The sequence below is a fragment of the Callorhinus ursinus genome, unplaced genomic scaffold (genome assembly GCF_003265705.2).
Source record: "Callorhinus ursinus isolate GAN/ISIS: 27379988/994484 unplaced genomic scaffold, GSC_fseal_2.0 scaffold19, whole genome shotgun sequence".
Lineage (NCBI taxonomy): Eukaryota > Metazoa > Chordata > Mammalia > Carnivora > Otariidae > Callorhinus > Callorhinus ursinus.
This window is the reverse complement of record NW_027397081.1, coordinates 15,135,397-15,162,045: the sequence shown is the minus strand read 5'-3', so window position 1 is coordinate 15,162,045 and position 26,649 is coordinate 15,135,397. Positions and strand designations below refer to the sequence as shown.

At 60.0% G+C, this 26,649-nt stretch overlaps 1 protein-coding gene across 3 annotated transcripts in view; it reads right to left on the bottom strand.

Annotated features, from left to right (window-relative positions):
- PHLDB1 (pleckstrin homology like domain family B member 1) overlaps positions 1-25,864 on the bottom strand; it is a 47,580-nt gene extending 21,716 nt beyond the window's left edge. The window contains exons 1-12 of one of the 3 annotated variants that reach the window (XM_073903829.1): positions 25,739-25,864; positions 22,481-22,561; positions 21,703-21,826; positions 20,588-20,758; positions 12,896-13,021; positions 10,059-11,407; positions 7,396-7,677; positions 6,656-6,796; positions 6,405-6,542; positions 3,688-3,816; positions 3,167-3,322; positions 19-129 (exon numbers count right to left, since the gene is read on the bottom strand). In XM_073903829.1, the coding sequence (XP_073759930.1) occupies positions 19-129; positions 3,167-3,322; positions 3,688-3,816; positions 6,405-6,542; positions 6,656-6,796; positions 7,396-7,677; positions 10,059-11,407; positions 12,896-13,021; positions 20,588-20,758; positions 21,703-21,826; positions 22,481-22,561; positions 25,739-25,783 (2,853 nt within the window). In that variant the 5' untranslated portion in view covers positions 25,784-25,864. The remainder of the gene's footprint in view (positions 1-18; positions 130-3,166; positions 3,323-3,687; positions 3,817-6,404; positions 6,543-6,655; positions 6,797-7,395; positions 7,678-10,058; positions 11,408-12,895; positions 13,022-20,587; positions 20,759-21,702; positions 21,827-22,480; positions 22,562-25,738) is intronic. The other 2 variants (XM_073903830.1, XM_073903831.1) reach the window with 2 other exon arrangements.
- Positions 25,865-26,649: the final 785 nt, after the last annotated feature.

Here is a 26,649-nt window from a genome sequence, read left to right as displayed (position 1 = left end):
CCACCCCGCCTGGGCTACCTTCTGCAGCAGCTGCAGGGAAGCGTTCTTGTCCCTTGCCAGGCGCTCTGACTCTTGCACGGCCTGGGCCCGGATCTGCCCTGCCTGGCTGTCCAGGATTGCCAGGCGCTCCTGGAGGAGAGGGGAGCCAGTCGGTCAGGCCTGGGAGACAACAGGGCTGAGCCCACGGGGAGACCCGTGGCTTGGGCGGAAGGCATCAACCAGCCCCTCTGCTTGGCTTCCACTCACCCCGGGGGAAAACAGGCAACTACGGTCAGCTCTCCCCTCAGCCCTCCCTCAACCAGCAACTCCTGTGCCCTGCTGTCAGCGAGTCCAGAACCCGGGGCGCAGTGAAGAGTTCCCCACCTGCCCCGGCCCCCCCGCCAAGTCTGCTGCCTTCCCGGCCGGGACCTCCTCACCAGCCTCCCGCTCCCACTCTCTCGACTGTCTGGTGGGCTCCACACTGCCACAGATACCTTCTTAAAATGGCCTTGGAGGTTTGTTTTTGTTTGCTTATCTGAATTTTCGAACCCTTCCAAAAATATATACACATTACTTGAATAATTTTTTAAAAATTCACCAGTAAGGTTAGATGACTCCTCTCCTCAAAATCTTCAAGTGACTCCCCACTACTCACAGGCCAGAGCAGGGACTCTGAGGCCGGCATTTGAGGGCTCCTGGAACGGGGCCTCCACCGAGTCCCCGGAGTCTGGCCGCGGGGTACAGCAAGCTGCGAAGCTGCACGCTCTCAGGCCTTTCTAACACCGCCCCCCTTAGCCGGGGAGAGCGGCCCCCGACCTTCCACCACCGAGGGCTCACTTATCCTCCAAGGCCTGACCGAGCGCTACTTTCTCTCCCAACACCTTCCTCAATCACCACTCATTTCTCTGCTCCTCCCTCTGTGCTCAGATGACTCTGTAGCGCCCTCTGCCTCATACTACTGGTACTTGTGAACATGTGTCTCCATCACCACCCAACCCAGGCTGTCCCATCCAAGGGCAGGGTCAGTGTCTTAGATTCTGCCTTCATTTCCCCAGTAGAGCTTAGCACAGTGCCTGGCTCAACAACCATGGGCTAAAAGGAAATGAAAAGAGAATAACGTGAGAGAGAAGGATGGGGGATGGGGGGGAAAATGGGCTGGGTTAATCCCAGGAGGGCTTCCTGAAAGAAGTGGCCTTAAACCACCACCTTTAAGAGAGTAAGACGTGAGCAAGGAGGGAGGGAAGAAGGGAGCTGTCCTAGATCTGGGGTCAGCCCAAGGGGTAATCCCCACAGCAAAATCTGCTGTTTATTGAGAACCTGTTAGTACTCAAAAACTGCGCTAAATGCTTTGCATTTGTTACCTCATTTAATCCTCTTTTGAGGCAGGTGCCTTTGTGCCCATTTTACAGATAAGAACACTGACATGGGGCACCTGGGTGGCTCAGTTGAGCCTTTGGCTCAGGTCATGATCTCAGGGTCCTGGGATCAAGCCCCATGTGAGGTTCCCTGCTCAGCGGGGAGTCTGCTTCTCCCTCTCCCTTTGCCCCTCCCCTCACTTGAGCACACACGCACCCACACTCTTTCTCAAATAAATAAATAAATAAAATCTTAATAAAAAACCTGACATATTTAGGAGCTAATGAGTGCTAGAGCTGGGATTAGAACCAAATCTGTTGGGACTCCAAAACCAGTACTCTGAACCACTCTGGATCACAGTGGAGACGGGAGCACCAGACACCAGGGCAGATGCAGCCTGGCACGGGTGGGACACTGGGAGCTGAGGGAGGAGGGGAGGCTGAACAGGCTCAGGAGAAGGCAAGGGAAAGAATGAGACCCCCAGGGTCCCAGTGGCTCAGCTCGGTTCCTAGCAGCCAGGGTGGGCATGGGGAGGAGACAACAGGGGTCGAATCCTGCTGACCCCTCCCAAACTCCCTGGAGCTTACACCCACCAGGACCTCAAAGGGATGGGATGAGCTGATCTAGGGCTCCCGGCTGCATCCTCTCCAAAGGGAAGAGGAAGAGGCTGGAGAAGTGCCAGCCCCTGGCCCCAGGGCAGTACAGCATAAGGAACAGATACTTTGGGGCCAGGCGGGCCTGGGGTCCAATGCTGACGCTGAAGCTTGTAAGCTGAGAGGTGTGGGGCAGATACGTAGCTTCTCTGAGCCCTCGTTTCCTTGTCTATAAAATGAGGATAAGAGCACTGGCCTGTGAGAGCGTTGTAAGGTTGGCATAAGATAACCCAAGCAAGCCTCCTGGCACACACCACGTGCTTGGGCAATGCTAGCTTGCTTCCTTCCTTCCATCTGTCTCGCATCTGGAAGCGGATGCATTTGTAAGGCAGAGAAACTGAGGGAGAGGGGCAAGGGATCCAGACGCAGGGGGAGGGCCAGCAGCTCCCCACATAGCACCAGACTCAGGCTAGCCCTCGAGACCCCAGCCACCATTTTCAACACCCCTCCCCCGATCTCACTGCCCTTACCTCCCACCCACTCACTCCAGCCGTCTCAGGCACATGAGCTGCTGGACCATCCTCCCCCTTCTCCTCCCCGACTTAACACAAGCCTCCTCCCAAATGTACTCCCCACCTTCACATACACACACACACACACACACACCCTATCCTGGGCTGGCTGAGATCAGGAGCAGAGGATCACCGCATCTGGAGCTCCAGAACTGGTGAGGATACCATACACAATCCCCTTGTTTTCTGGCTCAGCTAAGGCTGAGCCACAGCTGGAGCCTAGGGGATGCCCTTTCTAGGACCACCGGTTGGCTCGATATCCAGACCTCAGCACCTTGTATGTTTCCCAGCACGTCCACCAGACAGACAGATCTACAAGAGCAGCAAGCCTCCCCCCAGCCTCCTCCTCCCCCATCTCGACCTTTCATTTCTCTGCCCACCCGGGCCGGCTCCGAACGGGGGCCCCGTCCACTCTCCACTGGGAGCCCACACTCACTAACAGCGCCTGCCGTCCGCCCAAGCGCCCTCAGACTACCCTCGGGGCCCAGGCTGTCCTCACACACACCGTCCTGCTTCATTCTCTCGACAGGCTGTTCTTGGTTTGCAGAGAGGGAAACTGAGGCTCAGAAAGGTAAAGTTAGCTTTTAGGGGGTCATCAGCTGGGATCCAACTCATTGGCCTCCAACCTCCCCTCTGGCTCTGGGCAGGGGATGGGGCGGCGCACACCTTCCTCTTGGTGATGCTGCGGAGCAGCTCGGCCTTGCTCCGGAGCAGCCCCTGGCCAGTCAGCTCCCGCTCCTCCTCCACGCGGCTCTCCCGCTCCAGCTGCTGGAACTCCAAGTCCTCAAACAGCTTTGTCTCCGTCTCCAGGGCCTCGGCCTCCTTGAACGACAGTGACAGAGGGGGTCAGGTGGTGCTCGGTACCACTCCGGGCCTGGAAGGCCAGGCCACAGAGCGGGGGGCAGGGGAGTTCTGAGGGCTGGCCCCAGGGAAATCAGGGAAGGGACCTGCCCCCGCCCAACCCCCTTTCCTCTGCTTGGCTTTGCCCCTTGCTCGGGGCATCAGTGCCTGGAGTAGCAGAAAGGAGAAAAGCGCTCCCCCCATCCTTCCCAGTCCCCTCCAAGCCACAGCACCGACCCTGGTGTCCGGCAGGTACTGCAGGGCCCAGGTGGTCCCGTCCCACCGCTCTCCTCTCTTCTGGGTGGGTGGCCCTCGGGGGCCAGGGAAGGGGGGCTGGTGAAACTGACCCTTCTCAGCTGCTCCTGTAACTGTTCCCGCACTGACTCGGGGCAGTTATCGAGCTGCGTCTGGAGCTCGGCGTAGAGCGCCTGGCGGGCCTCCAGGTGCCTCCGTCCCGTGGCCAGCTCCGCCCTCTCCTGGTCGGCGGGAGGGGGGGGGGAGGGCGGGCACAGGGGAGAAACAGAACACACACTCCTCAACTCTGGCCCGCGGGCAGCGGCAGCCATGGGGGGGGGCGGCCAGGGAGGGAAAGAGCCAGAGCCGGGGAGCGGCAGGGCGGTGGGGGGAAGAAGCCGAGGAAGAACAAAGGAGGATAAGCAGGAGAGAGAGGAAGAGAGGGGGGAAGGCGTGTGGGAGGGGTGAAGCACGGGAGAGGCGCAGGACACTCGCAGGTGCAGGGGGCCGTGTCCGACAGCCAGACGGGCGGCTCTCGGGCAGAAATTTTGGTCTCTTGGAGTCCCCTGGACTAGAAACTGTTTGGGGAGGTCCTAAGAAAAGCCCTCTGTCTTCTCTCCAAACCCATCAAGGCCGAAGCTGCTTCCCCATCACAGACGCCCAGCCTCTGGTCCCTGCTTCTCCCCCTCTTCCACCGCCTGGAGACCAACATTTCGCCCTGGGGCAAAGGGTAGAGCCGGCGGAGGGTTAAGTGCAGGGGCTGGGAGTGACTCAAAGCTGGAGATGTCAAAGCTCCGGGCAGTCAGTGCAGCGGCGGGACCCCAGCCCGACTCCCGGGGCCTCCCTCCCTCCTGCCCGGCGTGGAGGTGGGGGGCTGGTGCTGCAGGCTGAACTCCAGCAGAAGAGGGTTGCAATTAGTTCGGCCGTTACCGTGGCAACAGGAGCCCCAGGAGTGGGTACAGAGAGGAGGTGGATAGCTCTGTCTGGGGCGAGATGACACCTCCAAGGGCGGGAAGGGGGACGAGGGGAGGAGCTGGTGAGTCACCCCTCCGAAGGACAGGCAGAGGAGAAACTATGATTACTGATTCCAAAACCAGAGTGGGGCTGTGGGCTGGGGAGGAAAGCCGAGTGAACCTTCCCCACGGCCACCACCCCCACCCCCCACCACCACCTCAAATAACTGGGCTCAGAGAGAAGGCACAGTCCTGACTTCCAGGCGATGCCAGGTCAGTGAGAAAGGAAGTTAGGCAGCTTCCCTCTGAAATGCTGAGCTTACTTGAAGTAAATCCCTATGTGGAATCCTGCCCCGCCCTCCCCCGACCCACTCTCCCCCATCCAGGGAGAGGAGGACCCAATCAGGCCAGTTCCTGGGGTCCAAGAACCTCCCCCTCATTGGACTCAGCCTTTACAACACCCTACGTTCCCGATGGCTCAGGGGTGGGAGAAGGGAAGAGGCCTACACATTCCCACCCTCCGGCTGGGGTATTTGAGCTTGGGAAACCCCAGGGCGGAAGCTGGGAAGGGCAGCCACAGTGTGGCAGAGAGAACCCGTCCAAACCCTCCCCAGGCCATGCCTCCCCAGCTGCACCTCCAGACCCCTCAGCTCCGAAAGCAAGAGAGGGAAGGGAGGCAGATGGCTAGAGGACAGCCGGCTTCTCCCTGCTGTATGGAGGTAGCACCCAGGACTCTTCCAAATGGGGGGCGCTCTTCAGGCTGAGAAGCTCCCCGGCTAGGCATTTCCCCCAACCTTTACCCCTCCTGCCAATGCACCATTGAGTAAAGTTGAGCTGTGCCCCCTGTCCATTCCTTTCTGATCAAAACCCTGGGGTCCCACACCAAGAAAGGAAGGAGGCAGAATTAGACAGGGAGAGGTCAAGGGCACGGCGGTTGCCCCTGGAGTTAGTACAAAAGCAGGCGTGGCTCAGCCCTGCCTGGGTGGCACTGGCAGTTAGGGGCATGCGGAGAGCCCAGGACAGTGATTAGAGGGGGCATTAGTGCAGGCCTGGTTGGTAAGCGTGGAGTTAATTTGGCACAGAATTTGGGAGTGTGGTTTTAGGGGCCAGAGCCAAAGCTCCAAAAAAAAAAAAAAAAAAAAAAAAATGCAGGGACGTCAAAGAATTTTTAAGACTCTCAAAATTGGGACAGGAGGAAGACGCTCTCAAAAAATTCAGAAGGAAATTTAATTCTTGGAAAAAATACTGTCATAAGTCCAGAAAGAGGTGGCCCCGCTCCACACTCCAGAGCTTCTGGCACGTTGTTGGGCATCTCGGGCCTGGCGGGCTCGGCTCCTGTGGGACGGAGCGCCCCCTGCAGGCTGGCACGGGATCTGAAAAGGGCGGGGGCAGAAGCTGGGACCACCTGGGATGGGAGGCTGCAGATCCTGAAGGCTCAGGGGAAGCAGAGACGTGAGGGCCGTCTCCCAGAGATCACATCCTGAGCACCGGAGGCACGCCGGGCAGGAGACATTCTCTCGTTGGAGGGACCCAATCCCGAACCACTTCCCCATTTCCCCAGGCCCTCAGGCTGTGCTCACTGCCCAGGAAGCGGTTTTGGCACTGCCTAGAAGGGCCACGAAGGACCGGGAATGGCTGGCACCCAGAGGTAGCACAGAGACCCAGACAGAGGAGACCCCAGACCCCAGCCCAGGCCCTGACAGTGCCCTTCAAGCTGGTACCTTCCACAGAGGACAAGGCCCCCTGCCCCTGGGCGACACAGGAACCGCCGGGTCTGAAGGATGGCTGACGAGGGAAGGGGTGAGAGGCCTAGAGGAGGCACTGCCCCTCCCCCAGGCCACCGGTAGCCAGCCTGGGCCAGGCCAGCTGTGCGTTACCTTGTCCCTCTCCTTCTGGATGCCGGTCTCCAAGGTCACCAACTTCTCCTGCAGCTGGTCCATTGCCTTCTGCTCCTTCTGCAGTAGCACCCGCTCTGCCTCCCTCTCCCCCTGCAGCAACGCCCGCTCCATTTCAGCCTGGGGGCGACACCAGGGCCACAGGAGGGCCAGTCAAGGCAGATGGACTCAGGCCGCTCCAGAGGCCTTGCCTCGGCGGGGGAAAGAGTGCAGCCAGGGCCCCCATGGCTCACCTCCCGGGCCGACTCCTGCAGCTGCTGTTCCAGCTCCTTCACGCGGACCTTGAGCTGCTCCACGCGCCCCAGCACCTGAGCCCGCTCCTCTTCCAGGGCCAGTGCCTCGGCCTGGAGCTTGGCGCCAGGTGCATCTTCATGCTGCAGGGGGAGAGAAGCCATCAGCTGGGGGCGCCTGGAGCCTTCCATGATCAGACTCAGAGAATGGAGCCCCCATTCCTCAGGGCACTTGGAAGGGGTAGCTAGACGGAGAGAGGAGGCCAACTCCCCTCCCCGCAAGGAAAGCAAAACCAGCTCAGCCAAAGGCAATGGCAGTTCACCCCTGAGCTCCAGGCCCGGAGGAGGCCCCACGGCAAGGCCGGGCAGAAAGCGTATCCAGGGCGCCTGGGTGGCTCAGTTGGTTGAGCGACTGCCTTCGGCTCAGGTCATGATCCTGGAGTCCCGGGATGGAGTCCCACATCGGGCTTCCTGCTGAGCAGGGAGTCTGCTTCTCCCTCTGACCCTCTTCCCTCTCGTGCTATCTCTCATTCTCTCTCTCTCAAATAAATAAATAAAATCTTAAAAAAAAAAAAAAAAAGAAAGCGTATCCATAGCCTGGGGACCGCATCAACACCTCTCATCCCGTCTCTTCCCAAACCTGCCCCTTCGGTGACCTCCCCCTCCCTGGACCTCGGCCCCTGCCACACCGGCCTCCTCTGCCCCCCAGCCCCTCTCGCCAGGCACCCCCCACCCCGCCCCACCTCCTGCTGGGTGCTCTCAGTGCTGCTGCACTCCTCCCTGAGGTTCTCCTCGTCGGAGCGGTCCACGCACTCCCACAGGCGCTGGGGGGCACCTCCAGGCTCCTCAGCGCTCCGCCCAGAGGCCCCAGTGGCGCCTGAAAGGCCCCGTGAGGGCCTCCGGGCTGCCAGTGCCAAGGCTGCGGTGGCCTCCCCAATGCTGGGCAGCTCCCCGGCCTCGGGCCCCCCGTCGGCCCGGCTGTACTCAGCACACAGGTTCAGAATGGTCTCCAGGCGCTGGCGTTCCTGGGGAGGGTGCACAGAGCAGCGCGTGAGAGTGGGCGAGGGAGGCCGGGTCCCAGCAGACCTGGAGCCAGGCGCGGCGTGCTACCAGGACGGAGAGCTAGGACACCAGGTACTCGGAGCTCAGAAGGAAGTCAGGAGAGCCCCAAACCCAAGGCCTGCGGAAGCAAAGGGAAGGAGGGTGTCCCAGGAGTAAGCAGGACGAACCAAAGCCACTGTGCCACCTGCCCACATGGCTAGCCCCTCCCATCTCCCAGTTTCCTTTCCCCTTTCGTTCTGTCCCCAAGGGGGCTTCCTTGTGGACACCCAGCGACACAAACTGGTGAGCAGGCTAAAGACCACAACGAGACACTGATAAACACTCGGGTGCTCATGCTGACTCGGACCCACAGAGATCTACAGACACAAGGGTACACAGGACCCCCACCCCCCACCCCACACACACCAGCCCTGACCCACGAGGACACAACATATGTGCTGTGCTTACATTAACAGGCAGGTCCTGGCATGCACGGACGCACGCCAGCACACACACAGATAAACACAGCCTAGCATGCAGACAGGTGGGCACTGACCTAGACTGGGCTGGAAACCAGACCCACAGGCAGCTAGGGATCCCAGGTTCCCGCAAAGCTGTGCTCGGCCTGTGTACACCAGGCCAGACAGACCTGGGACACGGTCGTCCTCATGCTGGCCCCAGCTCCAAGGTGCTCTCAGGCAGCCCCCCCCCCCCCGGGTCTTCCCAGCCAGGTGAGCCGCTGCCTGCCCTTGAGCGCCCAGGCCCAGTTGTGAGTGCTCCAAGTGACTGCCACTTCATCCGTCCCCATAAACAGCCCCAGCCAGATACCTCTCGGGGCCCATGAAGTGAAGGAGGGACGGTGCAATCGTGCTCCGCATCTGTGACCCCTCTCTCATCCACAGCACTCTAGCCTTGAAGCTCCCCCCTCCCCGCTCCCAGGCACCCATGGCTCTGCAGGGGACCTCAACCTCAGGTGTCTCTCACTGCAGTGTAGCTGTGACCCCAGACACGTACCCAGCTTCCTTCCTGCTGCCTGCCCAGTTCCATGTCAAAAACAAAACCAGGAACAGAGCCTCTGGCACCCAGGAGGCTGGGCCAGTGCCCCCGCCCCTGCCCTAGGACCCAGATAAGCAGCCTGCCAGAGGTGGGAGGGGCAGGGCAGGTAGCCTCCAAGATTTAAAGTGGCAGGTGGGGCAGGTCAGGGCTGGCGGTGAGGTGTGTGCTTGTGCCTGGGGGTGGGGAGCCTGGGCTCCTCACTCTGCCTCCACCAGACTCACTGCTCCCTAACCAGGATGAGCCCCCAGGGTGGTCCAAGCATGCTCCTCGAGGCCAAGGCAACAACAGTGAAAAGATGTAGCGACAGAAAACACTGGGGATCCTGCCTCATCTCTCCCCCAACCCGCGACACAAACGCACTGGCCCGCACCCTCCAACCTCACCCAAAGCTGTCCCAACCTCTTCTGAAAAGCTCTCCAGACAAACCTCATTTCTGGTTCTCTTCCTCAAACCAATCCCATGGTCCCTGGGCCCCCCAGCAACCCCGCGCTACTCACAATCCATTCTCCTGTCCGTGTGCTTGAGTGTCTACACACCAGCCAGACCCCCCATGAGCTCCCTGCGCTATCCGGGGAATCCTGGCCCCCGCCCAACTCAGATGCTGTCCCTAGGACAGCTGCCCAGAGCCACACCCGGCCCCCAAATGCAGCCCCACATGTGCGTGCATGCACGCCGATGCACACAATCACAATCGGATGGTCCCGCCCAGGGTCAGGCCAGGGGCGGCCCTTCCCTGCCACCCACCTTCCCAGATGATCCTGCCTGGGCCAGGGTGAGCAGCTCCTATACATTTGCAAAAGACCAAAAAGAAGAAAGAAAGAAGGAACTTTTCTAAAGAACAAGGGGCTCTTCTAAGAAAGGAGCCCTGGAAAGACAGGAGATTCCAATTCCAGCCCTGCCCCAGCTCGGACACACCCACCCTCCTCTGGGCCTCAGCCTCCTCATCAGGAAGACCCGCTTCTCCAGCTGAGAGGTGCCAGGCCTCAGCAGAAACGTGGTGCGTTTTCCTAGAGCTTTGTTATATTCAGGTAAATACCGCGAAATTTAACTTATACATTAAAACGAATGCCGTGTTATAGAAGAAAAGCAAGATTAACATGAACTTAAAATAAAGCCTTTGAGATTCCAAGCAAAGTTCTTCAGGGCACCAAACCCCTGAGGTACAGGTCACTAAGGTGCCTCCTGCAAGTAGAAAAGCTGGAGAAGCCCAGGCCCTTCCAAGGGCCCCTCCCACTCGGCCAGCTGGCCTGCCCACGCCCTGGCAGGGACCCCGCCATGGGCGGTGGCGGCCTCCCTGGCATCCGCTCACCAGCCTCTCCATCTCCTGCTCCCAGAGCCGTTCTTGGCGCTGCCGCCGGTGGTACTCCAGGAGGTCATCCTCATTGTCACTGATCTCTGTGATGCTATTTTTCCGCTCCCGAGTGACAGGCACCCGCAAGTCCCCACTGGACAGCTTCCTCTGGGCGCGGGGGCTCTGGCGGGGCGAAGCCCCAGTGAGAGAGCCCAGACTGTAGGCTGGGCTCAGCCTGCCGCTGAAGCTGCCCTTGCGGGGTGCCAGGGACTCCCCAAGTGTGGGTGAGGGGCTCCGTGTCCTCCGGCCCCGAGCCCCCAGGGTCAGTGAGAAGTCCTCTGGTGAGGCCCCATGGGCGGCCCAGCGCCGGGGCCGGGGACTCTCTGCCACTTCTCTGGTGAGCTTGGGATCTGGAGCAGTCCTGGTGGGCATGGGGGACAGTGCCCGTCGGGACAGAGCTGGGCTCAGCGGAGGGAGTTCTCGCATACTGTCCAGGCCCCGCCGGCCCAGGCGGGGACTCTCGGGAGGCTGCAGGGTGCGGGCGGCTGGCCCATCGGAAAATGTTCGGCCCACCAGCTGGCGTGAGGGGCTGGTTGTCAACAGCCGCTCGGTGCCCGGCAGCTCACGGAAAGGGCTGGGAGGGCGGTCCTGGAGTGTGCCAATCTTGTTTCGGGGAGCAGGGACTGGAGGCTGGAACTTGGGGCTACCAGGAATGCTGGTGGGTTGGCTTCGGGCCCCGGAAGCTGGGTACTCACTCAGGCTGATAGCCACCATGGGCAGCTGTCCACCCAGCCGGGGGCTCTCGGGGGCTCTGCGGGCCTCCGCCAAGACAGTGGCTGCAGGGCTGTCTGTCAGCAGGCCTCGGAGGCCAGGACTGGGAGGCCTCTCATGACCCCCTTTCCTGCCCAAGCGGGGGCTCTCAGAGGCGCGGGCACCGCTCGGTCGGGACTGTGGGGGCTGCAGGGCCAGATGGTAGCTAGAAGAACGGGCAGGTACCAGCGGGGGCATGGAAGGCGCTGGCTCCTGCCCGCTGGGTGAGTGGCTGGCACAGCTTCCGCTGCTAGCTGGTGAGGAGAGTGGAGAGAAGGCTGGAGACGTGTTCTCATAGCTGGAGCCCACAGACATGGCGCCAGGGCTGGTTGGGGGGGACAGCAAGTAGCGCCCCCCATTAGCCATGGGCGACAGTGGGGAAGTCGCGGCAGGCTTCTTGCCTGCAGCTCCAGGCTCCTCTAGCACCAGTGAATCCATGATTTCCTGCAGGTCCTTCTCAATAGAGCTCACCAGGGAACTGTGGCTGGCACAGGCGGAGGGTCCCCGGGTTGCCGGCTGTGGGCTGTGGTTGCCATTCACCAGGCTTTCTGACTCTGCTGGTGGGAAACGCAAAGACATCTCAGGCCCTAGCCTTCAACCCTGGGGAGCTATGGATGCACGAGAATGAGGGCACTCTCCGGCCTTCTCCTAGCCTCTGCTAGGAGAGCCAGGTGACCTGGGTGCTCCTCTGCCACTGAACCGCTGGGCAACCTTAAATCACTTGCCCTCGGTTGCCTTCCTTTCTATAACGGAAGGGGATGGGCACTGCTCTCTGCTGGCTCTGACGTTTCCGGCTTGTGACAGGGCTGCTAACAGTGCCAGCCACTTCTAGGCCTAGTGGTGCTGGGCTCACCCCAAGAACAGGCCCCCTCCCCGCCTTGGTTTCCCCAACCTCCTATCCCTCTCGTTCAGGAAGGGCAGATGGACATTCTGTAAAGGGGCCGGGGGCATGCTGTGGAGCTGGCCAGAAGTTCGGGGTTGGGGGGGGGGGTCCAGTCTAATAGGACATGAGGGCCTCCCAGCACAGCAGCGGAAACCCGGGAAAAAACACAAACCAAACCTCCAGCGCTGGGCAAGAAGGGTGTCCCGTGCCATTCTGTGCGGCCGGAGGTGGGGAGGGCCCACCACAGCTGGGCAGCCCCTGGAAGGCAGGCCGGCCGGCAGCTTGGTGCCTCCAACTGTTAGCCCACTGAGTGAGCCACGCCAGCGAGAGCCTGCCTTGGCCCTGCCCCGGGCCTCGCCAACCAGCCAAAAGTCCCTAGAACCACCGCCCCAGACAGCTGTGGGAGTGGCGTGACGAGGCAAGGGGGAGAGCAGGGTAATGCCAGCCGGGGAGTGGACTGGGAACCCAGGCTCCCGTGGGGCTCACCTGCCGTCCACGTCCGCCTGTCTCAGTACCACACTGACACCTGACATCCTCTTGAATGCGCAGAGCCTCGGGCGCGGGGCTCACTGGCGGCCCCGCGGTCTCCCCCCTCCCCCACCCCCTAGGCAGCTGGGTTGAGGGGCATGGTGCCGGCTCCCTGCAACAACCACCCACTCCCCCCTGGGGGTCAACAAGTCACACACTAAAGGCAGCCGTTCCGCCGAGTAACAGGCTGGCATAGTCTGGGGGAGGGGCAGGGCCCGAGGACCTAATCACCAGCAGGTGGGACCCCCCAGCGCCTGCAGGGGCTCGACCTAAGGCCTCCTTCTGCCCCCTAAGGCCGCCGTCAAGGCTGAGGTTCACTGGTGGTGACACAAGAGGCACCTAGTGGTTAGGGTCCCAGGCGCTGAGGTGGCATCTTCCAGTACAGTGGGGCTGCCAGAGCCCCCTGTCCCTGGGGCACATGATTCCCCAATCCCAGCCAAGCAGCACTTCTTGGATCTCTCCCAGTAGCCAGACTGCCTGGCATTCTCCACCAGTGGCCCAATGGCAGGTGGCAGCAAGCCCAGACCATGGGTAATGTCCTGCCCTGACACCGCAAGCATAACTGGAATGGGCAGGGAGGAGGACCATCCAGGAGGACCACCAACCCAACCCCCGGCCCCAACTGGGCATCTACCTGAGCCAGGACTGTAGGGGGGCCCTGGGGCCCGGCCCCCGGCCGGAATCATGCTCTTCATCCACTTGGCTTCGGCTGGGTGGTTAAAGCGGAGGAAGGTGGACTGGCCCAGGCACAACATACAGCCTACAGAGAAAGCAAATGCTGAGAAGGGCAGGTAGGGTTGATGCAGCCCTCACCCCAAAGCACCAGTGGGCTCCAAAGAGCCGTGGTCCCCGCACTCGGGGTCTACACGGACCCCGCCTGACCCTGCCTGACCCTGTCTGACCCTGCCTTGAGACAGGGCAGAGTGGAAAGAGCACTGGTTTGTGAATCCCAAGATTGGACTCCTAGTCCTAACTCTTGTTACTTGTGGTGAGATATTCAGGTGAAGTCACCTCCCCTCTGAGTCCAGTTCTCTCAGTAGAGGAATGAGGATAATACCACAAACCTTGCAGAGTTAATAAGACCAATGTATGTGGCCGCCTGGGTGGCTCAGTTGGTTAAGCAACTGCCTTCGGCTCAGGTCATGATCCTGGAGTCCTGGGATGGAGTCCCAGGATGGAGTCCCGCATCATCGGGCTCCCTGCCCGGCGGGGGGCCTGCTTCTCCCTCTGACCCTCCCCCGTCTCGTGCTCGCTCTCTCTCATTCTTTCTCTCAAAAAAAAAAAATTTAAAAAAAAAAAAAAAAAGACAACGTATGTGACGGCGTCTTGTGAACAGAGGTTCTTCAGAGAACACAGACACCCATGTCCCCCCTCAACCTGTACCAGTGGTCCATCTATCTGCCCCTTGGGTGGAAAAGTCAATTTGAGAGGCAGCAATTTCCAGGATCAAAAAAAGCTCTGAGAGAGGGGACAGGGGAAAACCATGAATCAGTTAGATGCCGCGAGAGGAACCAGATTTTGCTTCCTGGTTCCGACTCCTTATCATCCTCCTTATCATCGTGTGGCCTGGGGAGAGCCATCAGCCTCTTTCTCTCTGACAAAGCACCCTCTGGCCTGCCATCTTCCTGCTCCTTGGTCTTCTCTGGAATCTAACCAAGCCTAGGGCCAGTGGGCCCTGCCTCAGCCAAGCACATTCCCAGGCAGCAGACACAAGCCCAGTCCTGCCCAGTAAGTGTGACTACATGGAGAGGGGAGGGTGTGTGGGAGCCAGAAATGTAGCCAGGGGCACCAAGAGTGTGCACAGCTGCAGGTATGCCCACGGGCACCTGAGCCTGGCTCACAGCACTCCTCCTCCTGGCCACACTATAGGATTCCTGCAAAGGATGCTGTGCTAGGAGACGCCAGAGCCCTGGTGCTCTCTACAACCACCCTCCCACTTTGTCTACGCCGCTGCCTCCAGCCTATCAACCCAATCTGGTGCCACTTGGCACCCCCCAAGCTTCATGCCAGTCTGAGCTAAGACTGGCAGGGAAGTCTACATTCCTGGACGCTGAGACAGTTCAGCTCAGGCAAGCCACAAGGGCAAGGGGCATCCAGGCCACGTGGATACCATGGCACTAGTGGGCTCCAAAGACCCCCACTGAAGAGCTCAGGAGCCCACTGCTGGGACCTTAGGCGTCACTGTGGCCGGTAGGGAAGGGGCTAGCAGGCCGAGCAGCCCATAACAGATAACCAGAGTGGACAAAACCACCCACTGCTCTGGCACACCCAGAGGCCCTCCCAAGCGGGCGGGCACCAACAATTCTAAAGACTGATGGATGGTTAGGAGAGAGAGGAGCCTTCCCGGACAAGCCGCCAATCAGAGGAGCTGATCCCAGAGTAATCATAACCGGAATAAATAATAGCCAACCACACTTCCACCTAATTACAACCACAGCTGTTTCAGAAAGAACCCTGCTGGCCCCTCCCCCTCCTTTCAGCCCTTTAACAAGCTAATTAATGATGAGTTCGCAGGGTCTAGACAGACCCACTCAATCCTAGATTGATGGGGGTGGGGTGGGGTGGGGTGGCGTGGGGTGGGGTTTAGTGGGCAAGGATTGGGAGCCTGATCACACAGCCCACTCTGGGACTGAGGTGGGGAGTCTGAGTGGATTCCAGCCCATCGTGCCAGGACCTGGCACCCAAAGACCCTCGGCCCTGGCTTCTATAGCTGAGACTTCCCTGCCCTCTTTTCTACCCCTCAGCCTCCTCCACAGAGGGGGTGTGGCCTTGCTGCCTCTGGGCTATAAATAGGTGATGCAGCAGAGCTGAATCTGTATTAATAGAGTGGGCAGGAGGGCAACAGGACTCAAGAGCAGCTCAGTCCTGCCCAAATTAACTTTCTATTTGCACTCAGGGGCCCCAGGCATTGCCCCAACTCCAGTCCCTACTGCCCCAAGGGCCTGGTTAGCCTATTTCTGGGAGGTAACCTCCTCTCTCGGTCCACTCCTGCCCCACACCTCCAAAGGTCAGCCCATTCAGGAAACCCAAGAACCTCTTGTCATCCAGGCAAAGTTGTGGCCGGTGCCCCCCATCCCCAAAGGGCACAGGGCCCAGCTGTGTGTGTGCAGGTGGGTGGAGAAGCTGCACATCTGGAGGGGAAAAGAAAAAGAACAACCAGGGCAAAGGAGAGGGCGGATCCTACCTCTTGAGAGACACGGAGGGGCAACACCGCGCACACACACTCTCTCCTACAAGCTCACACACATACCCGCTCCCAGAAACATACAGGGGGGCAGACCTGCTCCCACACTCACGGACTGACAGTCACTGCTCAGCGGGCCACACAAATAGAATGGACTGGCCAAAGGGAGGCTGGGGTGAGGGGAAGATGCGAGGAAGGGCCCCCGCCCTTCCATCAGACACCCCTCTCAGCCCCAGCACGGGCTTTCCCCATCCTCATCAGGACCCCTCAACCCCTTCCGGAGGCGGGTCCATGGAGGGGACTTCCGAGCGCGGGGTGGAGGGGGGAAGATGAGGTCTGGCCGGCCGACGAGTGGCCCCGAGCCCAGACCTCCCACTCACAGATGTTCAGGGCACACAGACCATCGAGTCTCACAGCGCCCCCGCTCCTCCAGAGGAGCCGGGCCACCCCCCCCCCCCCCCCCGCCGACCCGCCGTCGCGCCCTCAACACCCCACCCCAGCCCCTCCCAGTCTCCCCCCCGCCCCCCGCCCCCCCCTCCCCGCTCCTCGGTGCCCGCTGCCCGGGAGCTGCGGCCGGCCGGGCGGAGGACTCACCGCCGAGCCCGGACCTCCGCAGCGCCGGCCCCCGCTAGCTCGGGCCCTCCAGGCTCCCCGCCCGCCCCGGGCCTGCGAGGGGGCGCGGGCCGACCTCCCGCCGCGGGCTCCAGGCTCAAAGCAGCTAGCCGCCAGGCAGCCAGCAGCCGCCAGGGCCCGGGGAGGGGCGGGCCGGCCACCGGCGGGGGAAGGGAGCCAGGGAGGGAGGGACAAAGGAGAGGAGGAGGGGAAGAGGAAGTGATGGAGGAGAGGCGAGGGGAGCGGGATGGAGAGGGCGGGGCGGGAGGATGCGGGCGGCCAGCCGACCGACCGGGGACTCCGAGTCCGGGGTGCAGGAGCAGAAGTGAGACGGGGAGGAAAGGTGCGGGGGGAGTTGACGGAAGGAAAGGTAAGGCTAAGTAGAGGCCAGAGGGTGAAGCGTCGGGAGGCAGGAGTGAGAAGCAGGGTCTCACTGAGAGCCCTGGAGGCCCCGGAAGGGGCCAGCCTCAAACCCGGCTGGCTGGTCACCTTGGGCCAGTCACACCCCCTGGCCTCAGATCCCTTACCTACAGAATGAGGAGGCTGTCTTCACTGACAGCAAAGGTTGGGCTCTGACATTCCATGGCTCCCAGGGCTCCAGCTAGGTCACTAGGTTCCAGCTCTGGCCCTCCCTGCAGGCACTGTGACAGGATCACTCCTGGGCTGGGAGTTCAGGCCTAGGCGGTGCTCTGTGCAATGTGAGCAGCACTGAACCCGGCTCCCCTCTCCAACCTAAACACCACCCTGCTCTCCACACGCCCAGCAGCTCAGCTCAGCTCACCCCACCACCCAGGCTGGACCAAGGCACTGCCCCTTCCAAGCCAGTCCACCGCCCTGGGGCTCCGGAAGCCAACCCCACCTCCTCCCAACCACCACCACCAGTTGTGCTGGTCTTCCGAAGAGCTCTCCCACCCCAGTGAGGCACCTTCCCATCTGGAAAACACAGTGCCACCTGTCTCTGGAGCCCCCAGGGGCTGGCTGGGCTTCTGGGCCAGGCAAGTACCCAGCCCCCAGCCCGGGCCCCAGACAGTTCCTCTTGTTCCAGAGACCCGCCCTCTGGACACCAGAACCTTAAGGGACACAATGTGTTTTCTCTCAGACGTACCCTATATGCTCAGAGCTCACACGCCTCACACACGTTCTCCGATACACACCAACACTTGCCCAGTCACACAGACACCGCCTTGGCTGTGCACACCGAGTCACACAAACACCCCAGCCGAACACACCCTGTCTCTCATACACGCTTATTCCCACCCACATAATACCCCTCTTAGTTACACACTCATTCAGGCACAGACATCCTTTCACTCAGTCGCTGGAGAGACTCTAAAATCAAAAGCCAACCTCCTTAGAGAAAGAAAGGATTTCTCCACCCTTGCCAAGCACCTACCTGCACTGCCATACCCCAGGCTCACACGCGCACGTGTATCTCACTCCCCTTCTGAAGGAAAATGGAAGACCCATATAGGGTTAAATGCAAAATAGGGGAAGGCTTTAAGAAAAAAATCTCAGGAAGAATGATTCATCGGTCTGGAAACTGTGACAGCCAGCTGGACAGACCCAGACAGACACGGAGGATGCCCGCCAGTGAGAAATAGGGCAGGAGGCAGGCGCGAAGAAGGGAGCAGCTAGAAGCCTTTGCTTTTTCTCTCCTTCTTTTGATCTTTATCTTATAGCAGAGGATGGCTGGAAGCTTCACTCCCATTTTACAGAAGGGATAACTGATAATTGGGTAGGAGAGGAAGAGGCTCAGTGTCCTGGATCGCAGAGGGAGATAGCTGGATTACCCAGGAAGCCCAGGCTCCCCCGGCCACGTTCCGAGGAGCCCCCCCCCCCTTCTGGCCTTCACACAGCCCCTACCCACCAATGAGGGGCTTAGGGAGGGAAGGAGACGTGGAGACTGGGCTGGCAGCGAATGCTGGGAGTGGATGGGGACCTACTGTCTAGACAGCCTGGGCCCTGAGCTGTGTGGCTTTCTGGGTCCTCCCCTGGTCCTTCCCCTCCCAGAGCTTTCATGTGGTCTGGCGCTGTGGTCCCAGGGCGGGGCAGCCTCGGCCGATTGAGATTCCTTCCTATTTCCTTGCTCACATAGAAAAGAGGACAGCGTGCGATGTGCCAGAACACCGGGGTATGGAGGTGGGATCAGGCTCGTCCTCGGCTCCCTCACGCCACGCTGCCGTGTCTGCAGCTTTAGCGAAAGCTAAAGGCTGGCGTCTGCTTTCTGCCTGCTCCCCCTCTCCGCCCCGCCCCCCCAGGCCCAGGCATGGTCCTGCTGGAAGAGCCTGTCACTGCCATCTCTACTCCTCATGACATGTGCCTCCCCAAGTTGCCTCTGGCTGGCACAGTGCCCAGAATGATGCATCTATGGACGACCTAGCCGGGCCAGAACCGGCTCCTTGTTCTTTATAGGGTAGCCCTCTGTTTTTCAAAGAGGAGGGTCCTCCTATAAGGCTGGGGCAGGGGAACAAGACAGGGAACGCGATCCTCTTGTACATATGCCCACAGATAGGCACGGGGCCAGTGGGTTCTCAAATCCACCTGGGACTGCACACATGGACCCTTTGGTACCATCAGTCCTGAGTTCACCCCCATCCCCCACGTGAACACGCTGATCCATAAACACAAGGAAAGACACAAACAGCGATACACAAGCCCAGAGTCACAAACACATCCGGAGATCTATAAACACACTCCAGTTACACAGACACACGGAGATAGCACATGCACCCCCCCCCTCCCCGAGCCACCCAGTTTCCAGGGAAACGCACTCCCAAGAATGTCCGGAGTGGGGCCAGGCAGGGCTGGGCTTGGTGCCTTGCTCCAGAGATGAGACAAGGAAAGTCTCAGCTCCCGGGAGCCCAGGGGAGGGGGAATGCTAGGGGGAAGAACACCCGCTCCTTTGTGCCTCTGCATACCCCTCCCGGGGCTGCCAAGCTCCTGAGACAGGCAAGCCCAGGCAAGGAGGCTATGGGAGTGGGAGGGAGCCAAAGGGAAGGGGGTTTAGGGTCAGAAGAGAGTGGGAGGGTACATACTTGGCAGGGTGGGTCCTTGGCTGGGGAAGAGTTAGGGGTCACCGGGGCCACAGGAAATGCCTAAGAATTCCATCTTGACCCAGGCCCTCCCTCTTCTCAGGGAACTAAATGATGCTCTGGAAAGACTGCACCAGAAGGCCCTACAGAGCATCCGTCCCTCCACCCTGCTCACAAGACACGTGTCCTTGCCCATGGATGCGAGAGGGGCCGGGGGCTGCGGGGAGTAAGGGCTGGGTTCTTTATAGCCTTCTTTGAACTCTGCCCCTCCCTCTCCGTGCTGCTCTTCTAGCGCACTTCCACACACCCAAATCTTGGGGAGGACGTTCTCTTGGAGGTTGAAAGGGACTGTCAGGAACCAGATGGCATCACAGCCAAAGCCCCAATTTATGGGGGTTCTTCATCTCATCTGGAGTCAGACAACTTGAAGCCCCGGAAGAGGCAAGGGCCTGCTTGCTGCGGCTGCCGCTGGCGGACCTGCATCCCTAAAGCCACATGTCCCCCTCACACTCCCAAGGGCAAGAAAAAAGGAGTAGGGCAAGGTTGGGTCTCCTGGGTCAGCTGTGAAGGGAGTAGCATCTAAAGAGAGCCTAAGGGGTGTGAACAGAAGGACAGAGGGAAACAAAGGAATGAGTGGGATTTCCACTGCCAAGGAGCTTCCAGCCAGGAAGAGGCGAGAGTCCCCAGAAAACGGTGGTGGGATGTTAGTCCTCCCGCTCAGAGCCAGGCTTGGCCCATAGTTCCCAGCCTCGCGTCAACCCCACCTCTACCCCCACCCCAAGCGTGCTTTGCTCACTCCCCTAATGTGACGATTCATTGTATAAATGGATGTCCAGGGCAGACACACCTGGTCTGTCAAAGTGCCACCTGGGCCGACCCCTAAACTGCCCGGTCACCATAGGAACTAGGGGCCCCAGTTTTCAGAGCCACCTGACACAACGGAATGGCCTGTGGCTTTGGGGAACGGGGTGGTAACCATATTCATGACCCCAAAGCTACTGTCAACAGCATTTTACCAGGAGTGAACGTGTCCTCAGCTCGCCCCTTTGCTCCATCCCCATCAGGGGGTACTGGCCACCCTCTCCACCTCTGCGTCTTTTCAGACCAACTCCCTCTTGGCATCACGGAACAACGCCAGGGTTGTCCTCACTGTTGCTCCAACTGCTCTCCCTTAACCATCACTAATGACCACTCCGCCGCTCCCCCCCCCCCGCCCTTTGAATGCGGTCATCAGAACCTCTCCCCGCCACGTCCCCCTACCGAAGAGGTGACCAGAGAAGAAAAGCAGGCTGAAGACAAATCTGGATGCTAGAGGAATTTGGGATGTTCCTGAGGCACGTCCAGAGGCACCTGAGCATCCCACTGGCTCCGTGTGGCCCCTCGGCGGTTACCATGGCAACCTCCACAGCAGGCTTCTCCAGCCCCTGGCCAAGGCTCTTCTGTTAACAGAGACCGATGCCTCTGGCTGGGGGGGGGGGGGGGGGGCGGCACGCCTTACCCTGAGTGAGCCGGGTGGGCTGCCGGGCAGGGAGCCCATCGATACTGCAGACGTTGCCACAAGGGTAGAGGGTGAGGGTGCCCCGCACGTTCTCGATGTAGCAGTGCTCTGGAGCCAGGCCCGGACCCTGCAGTGAGATGTCCCTGGCCGCGGAGCCAATCACTGTCTTCCCTGAAGCCGGAAGGCAAAATGAGTCAGAGGCTGGGTCGGGAGGGCAGCAAAGGAAATACAAGCCCACCTCCTTCTTCACGAAGGGTCGCTGCCTACGACCGGCTGCCCCTTTTGGACCCCTGAGCCTGGTGGGGCCAGTCAGGGGTAGGAACTCTGGAAGAAAACTCTGGCTCACAGATGGGGGTTCCCAGAGGGCACAGAGCATCCAGGCTCCATGGACAGAGAAGGGGAGCTTCTTTTCTGCAGACCTTCCTTTAGTCCTTCCAACTCCTCGTCCTCAAGTCCTTTTCCTCCTCCAACCCGCTCCCCACTCTGTTCCTCCAAATCTGCCATCTCTCATTCTTCTCTCCCCCTTTCTGCACCTGCAACCCTCGCCCTTCCTCGCTCCCCTCCGTGCTGCAGCTTGCACAGCTCCCCCTGGCAGAGCCCCCGGGACTGGTATTTGGAGAATGTGGGGAATGTAGAATCACCCAGGCAACAAGTGCAGCCCAGGGAGAAGCCAGGCAGGGCAGAAGCCACCGGGGAAGGGGGCCGGGCCAGGGCCTTATCTTGGGAGGTCTGCCCCTACTCCTGGCCCTCCGGCCCTCCATGCTCCACAGGTACCTGCTCCCACGCCAGGCATCGCCCTGGAACGGGGCCCCTTTCTTCTTGGCCACACTGGTTGCTAAGAGCAATGGACTCTCCTGTTTCAGTGCTCTCCTCGTTTCTAAACTGATCTTTAATCGCAGTCCCGGAGCCAGATTATCTACCAAAGAGCGTCAGGCAGTCCAGCGGGGCCGGGACAAGGGGGGCAAGCTGGTGAAGTGGGGTGGCATGGCCTCGCATCTGGGAGAGGCGAACATGGTGGACAAAGGGCAGAAGGGCCCCAGCACATGCCTGGGATCAGGGGCAGAAATGTCTGGAAGGACAGAGGGGTGGCAGGGGAGCCGCCCCTCCAGACTTACCTTCCTCCAGAGGCAGAAGGGTGATAGCCGTGCTGAGCCGCCCACTGCCCAGGCTCACCAGATGTGGTTTGTCCGTTTGCACTTTCAGCCCTTTGCCTGTCTCAATCAGGTCCAAGGGCCCTTTCTGCAGGCAGTGGGGGTGAGGGATGAGCATCATGAGAAACTTCAGGCCAGACCCTGAGCGCCCAGTCATACTGACACCCTCTCTGGCACTTGCCCTCTCCAAAGGGCTCCAAAGGGCTCTGAGGGTGTCGGAAAGGCTCAGCACAAAATCTTGCACGGAGCATTATCACACTAAATTGTAAGGAGATCTGAATCTAGGCCACTAACTCGTCCCACTGGATTTATCTCAAGTCTTGGTTTAACTGCCCCTTTTGTCTATTAAGACAGAAACAAGGAGAAAGTAAGGGGAGCAAGCGGATGCTGGGGAGGAGAAGGGGTACTGCAGAGGAGGGCCAATGCAGACTTGTCACTGTAGACTTGTCTGTGGCCATCCCTTTGGCCATTGCTTGCCTCCGTAAAACTAAATCACAATGGAGGGCAGGGCCACGGATCAAGGAGAGGGACACAGCCCAGGGTCAATCTGTAAGCCGCTTCCTGACTTGCAAAGGGTATATTCTGGGTGAACCAATTAACCTGATTCAGATAGACTTAGCTGTTAATAGGCTTGGGACCTGGGGAAGGGCTCTCATCCCTGGGCTGGGGCCACAGGTGGGTAGAGGAGCCAAACCCACCCTCTCCAACAGCCCTCTTGCCCCTTGGCCTTGACCCTACTCACCTTTACCATTGCTTGGGTCTTGCATCCAGGGCCTCCCTGGTTCCTGTTAAGAGTGTCCATGGTCCTGGGGCTCCAGAGCTCCTGGGGACACAGCAGAAGGCGGGTGTTGGTGGGGAGGCCAGGGGAGGAAAGGGAAATGAGTAGGCTCTGCGTCCAGGTTCTCAGGGGCAGGGGGCAGTACCAGTCACCCTCATTCCCAGCAGGCTTATGCAGAAGAAAAAGTGCAGGTAGCTCAGGATCTTGGTGCGGGGGAGGCAGTGCCTCATCTACGGCCACACACAGACACCCAGCACACAGTCCTGGCCCTTGCCACCATAAGCCCAAAGACCCCTAGAGGCCCAGCCTCTATTTCTCTGCTTTCTTGCCTCTGACACCCAGGAGCCAGGCTTTGGCAGCAGCCTCAGACATCTGGAGCCAGAGGTAGGGTGGGGGAAATTACCTCAGTGAAGGAAGCTGGGGTCGAGGAACTCCCCCAGGGACACTGGTAGCCAGAGAACCCCCCGACCCCAGGCAGGGCTGAGAAGGAGCTCCCTCCCTGTGCCCTTCCCCGCTCTGCCTCTCCCTTTGTCTCTCCCCACCCTTACCCCTACCCCCCCACCCCCCACCCCCATCTCCCCAGGGGTCTCAACAGGGTGTCTGCTTAAAGGAGACGCCACAGGAAAAACTCAACCATTCCTGCCTTGTGTATGTCTCAACTCCTACACCTTCTCTTCCCCAGAAAGCAGTCTCACCCCCAGACAATCAGCAAAAAAAACCCTCAGTGGTGACTAATAGCAGGAATACAGTTTTCTAAGGTTCTTTATCTGATCTGGTGGTGTAGGAAGCTTAGGTCTTTAGAACCAAGGGTAAAGTAGATTCCAGAACCAGAACTTGAACTCTTCCCACCCATCCCTTCTTCCCTGACTCACAGTTTTGGTGCCTGAGAAATGTGAGGGACCTTTGGGTACTCATGTATGCCTGCACGCCCATCCCTTGATCATCTTGCTAAGGTTCGAAGCTTCCCATTTGTTGCTCAAGTGGGGCTGGGGACAGCTGTGAGAGCTTGGCTCAAGGTAGGAGGGAGACCCAGGAAGGCAGGGTTTCCCTCCACTTTCTCTTCTAGCCCTCGACCAGGGCCGGGTGACTTGGAGAGGAAGTGGGGGCAGAAGCCAGCATTCCAAGGAGTGTCTGACCCTGGCAGTGGGGCCCAAGGGCCTCAGCCATAGAGAGTTACTAATTTTACCCTCCCAGCTTCCACCCTTCCGGACCTGGACGGCATCATGTCCGTCACTGTGTCCACCCAAGCTGGCGGAAGAGAAACCGGAATAGGGCCTGGGGCCCACCCCAACTCTGCCTGGGAAGAGGGAAGGCAAAGGCCATTAACCTACACCAAGCTCCAAGCTGGCCTGGTACCTCCCCAGGAGATCTGGCCATGGGGAAGGATTTCCAGGGTCAGAGCCTGCTGTCCTGTTTCCTTCCACTCAGGGAAATCCCTCGGCATTCTCCGAGGGAAGAGAGGTGAAAGAGTGGGTTGGGAATGGGGAGTTTACCTAAAAGAGGGAGTAAGAAAATAAAACAATAAATAATGGTGAAGGAAAGGCATCACTGTTTAGTGGAAAGAAAACTTTAGGCTGGGATGCAAGAGCCTTAAATTCTCACCCTGACTTTATTATTTATTAGCTGTGAGATCTTGGACAAGTTACTTAAATTCTCTGAGTGTCAAGTCATTCTCTATAAAAGTGGAATAATGACTTTTTCACAAAAGATTGTCTGGATTAGTGCTTGCCTGTGGCTAAGGGTAGGATGGAGAGTGACTATAAATGGGCACAAGATTTCTTTTTGGGGTGACTGAATTGTTCTAAAATGAAACTGTGGTGATGGTGGCACAGCTCTGTAAATATACTGTAAAAATCATTGAACACATTTCAATTAAGTGAATTTTATGGTATATATGTTATACCTCAATAAAACTATTTTTATTTTTATTTATTTACTTGAGAGAGCAAGCAACAGAGAGCACGAGTGGGGCGCGGTGGGGGGCAGAGGGAGAGGGAGAAGCAGACTCTGTGCCAAGCAAGGAGCCCAACTCAGGGCTCCATCCCAGAACCCCAGGATCACAACCCCAGCGGAAGGCAGACACCTAACCCACTAAGCCACCCAGGTGCCCCAATAAAACTGTTTTGTTTTGTTTTTTTAAAGATTGGAGATGCAGCTATTATATTAAGTGACCCTCTGTGAAGCGCAAGGCACCAGAAACATGCCAGTCATTAGTATGGGTTTCAAGATCTAGAACACGTCACTTCGTCTTTATCTGTCAAATTCGTCACTGTCACCCCGTTAGGCAGCTTTGGGCGTGTTCATTCATTTACACCAAAGAATTTCAAGTGGAGATGAAGACTGTAAAGGAATAAGGTTGATGGGGAACAGGAGTGATGAGAGGAGAGAAAAGAAGGAAACAATCATGTGAAAGGAGGGGGATGATAAGGAGGGAGGTGTGGGGAGAGACCGAGAAGATAAGAAAAGATGGAGAAACAGCAGGGTCGAGGCTGTGGGCCCAGCTCTGAAACCCAACCCAGGTGCAGTGGAAAGCTACACCCGACCGGCGCGTCCCAGCGGCGCTCGGACAAAGGGGCTGCCCCGCCGCCACCTGGGGGCGCGCTCTCCTTGGACCCCACCCCGGGCCCGGGGCGCCCTCACCCGCCAACCCGCTTCCGCGGACAGGGCTACCCACTACCCCGGGCAGTAATTACCCTCTCCCAGCGCCCCGCCCGGTCCCGCTGCCAAAAAAAGGCCCCTGCGGCGCGAGGCCGGCTCCTGGGAAGGAGGGAGGCGAGGGAGGCGCCGCGGTCAGCCCCGGCTCTCCGTGGCCCTCCCGCACCTCCTGGGGCGCAGCGCCGCAGAGGCCTGGGAGCCCGGAGCCGCCGTGCAACAGGGAGGGACCCCGCGGTGGGCAAGGCCAGGGCTCCCGCGGGTGACCCCGCTCAGGCCCGGCCCCTCCGGACTCCTCGCCCAGCGGGGACGCGCGCGCACCCAGGCCACGCGGGATCAGCCCCTCCCCAGCTTCTCCGCAGAGTGGGTGTCCGGAGTCACCGCTCGGGGGGTCTCGGCGCCCGAACTAGGGTGACGGGAGGCCAGAGGAAGGGCCGAAAAGGTCTGCAACCAACAGGCACTGGAGGAAGTCCAGGCTCCAAATCGGGCCCCCGGCCAAAGGTCCCAGGCGAGTCCCCGAGCGCTAGCCCGGCGCTCCCCGGGGTCCCGCGGGACCGCTCCAGCCCTCACCTGCGGCCGGGGGGACCAGCCGAGACCTCGCCTCGGGCGTCGCATGGCCGCGGCCCGAGGCCTGCGGGGTCGAGCTGGGACCCTCTCCGCCCGCCGCCGCCGTCGCTTTCCCGACGCGCATCCGCCCTCGAGGAAGGGACGCCGGCAGGGGAAGGAGTCCGGACGGGAAGGAAACTGAGGCTGGGAGCCCGGAGGGCGGGGGCCGGGGAGGGGTGTGGAAAGGCCGGGGCGGAGAGAACTTGAGAAGGGGGGGGGGTTGAGGGGTCAGCGGCAGGATCGGGCGGAGAAGGGGAGACGCAGGGATGGAGGGGCGGGATGAAGGACGGAGACTGAGGGATGAGGAGAAATGAGAGCTGGGGAGACGGACAGGAGGGGAAAGAAGATGGGAAAACAGGCCTGGGGACGCAGAGCTGGGTGGAGACGGAGGGACTGCGAGGTGGAGGGTCTGGGGGACAAAGAAGGAGATGGGGAGACTCAGGACAGAGAGGTCGTCAAGTAAAGGGGACGACGGCCAGGGGCAGCCCTAGAACGTACAGAGGGCAGCGGAGGGGGAAACCAAGGGGAGGGGAGCCAGGGGAAGGAAAGAAAAGAGGAGACTGAGGGCAGGCCGGGGCCGCTAGCGATCAAAGACGAGAGGCGGGCGGCGGAGGCTCGATGGAGGAGAGCCGGGGAGAGGCGGGAGTGTAGAGTGGGGCTCTGGTTCTCATGGGGGAGCAGGAGGGGTGCTGGAAAGCGCCCCTCTCCGAGGTCGCGGGCAGGGTGGGACTGCCGCCAGGGCGAGGCTCCTCGCTGGCCCTGGGCCTGTGCTGCCCAGGGCCGCCAGGTGGGACAAGGCCGCAGTGTTGAGCCGCCCCGCCCGCCGCGGACGCCGGACAAGCGGCCTTTCTTTGGCCGGGCAGGGAGAAGGAGCC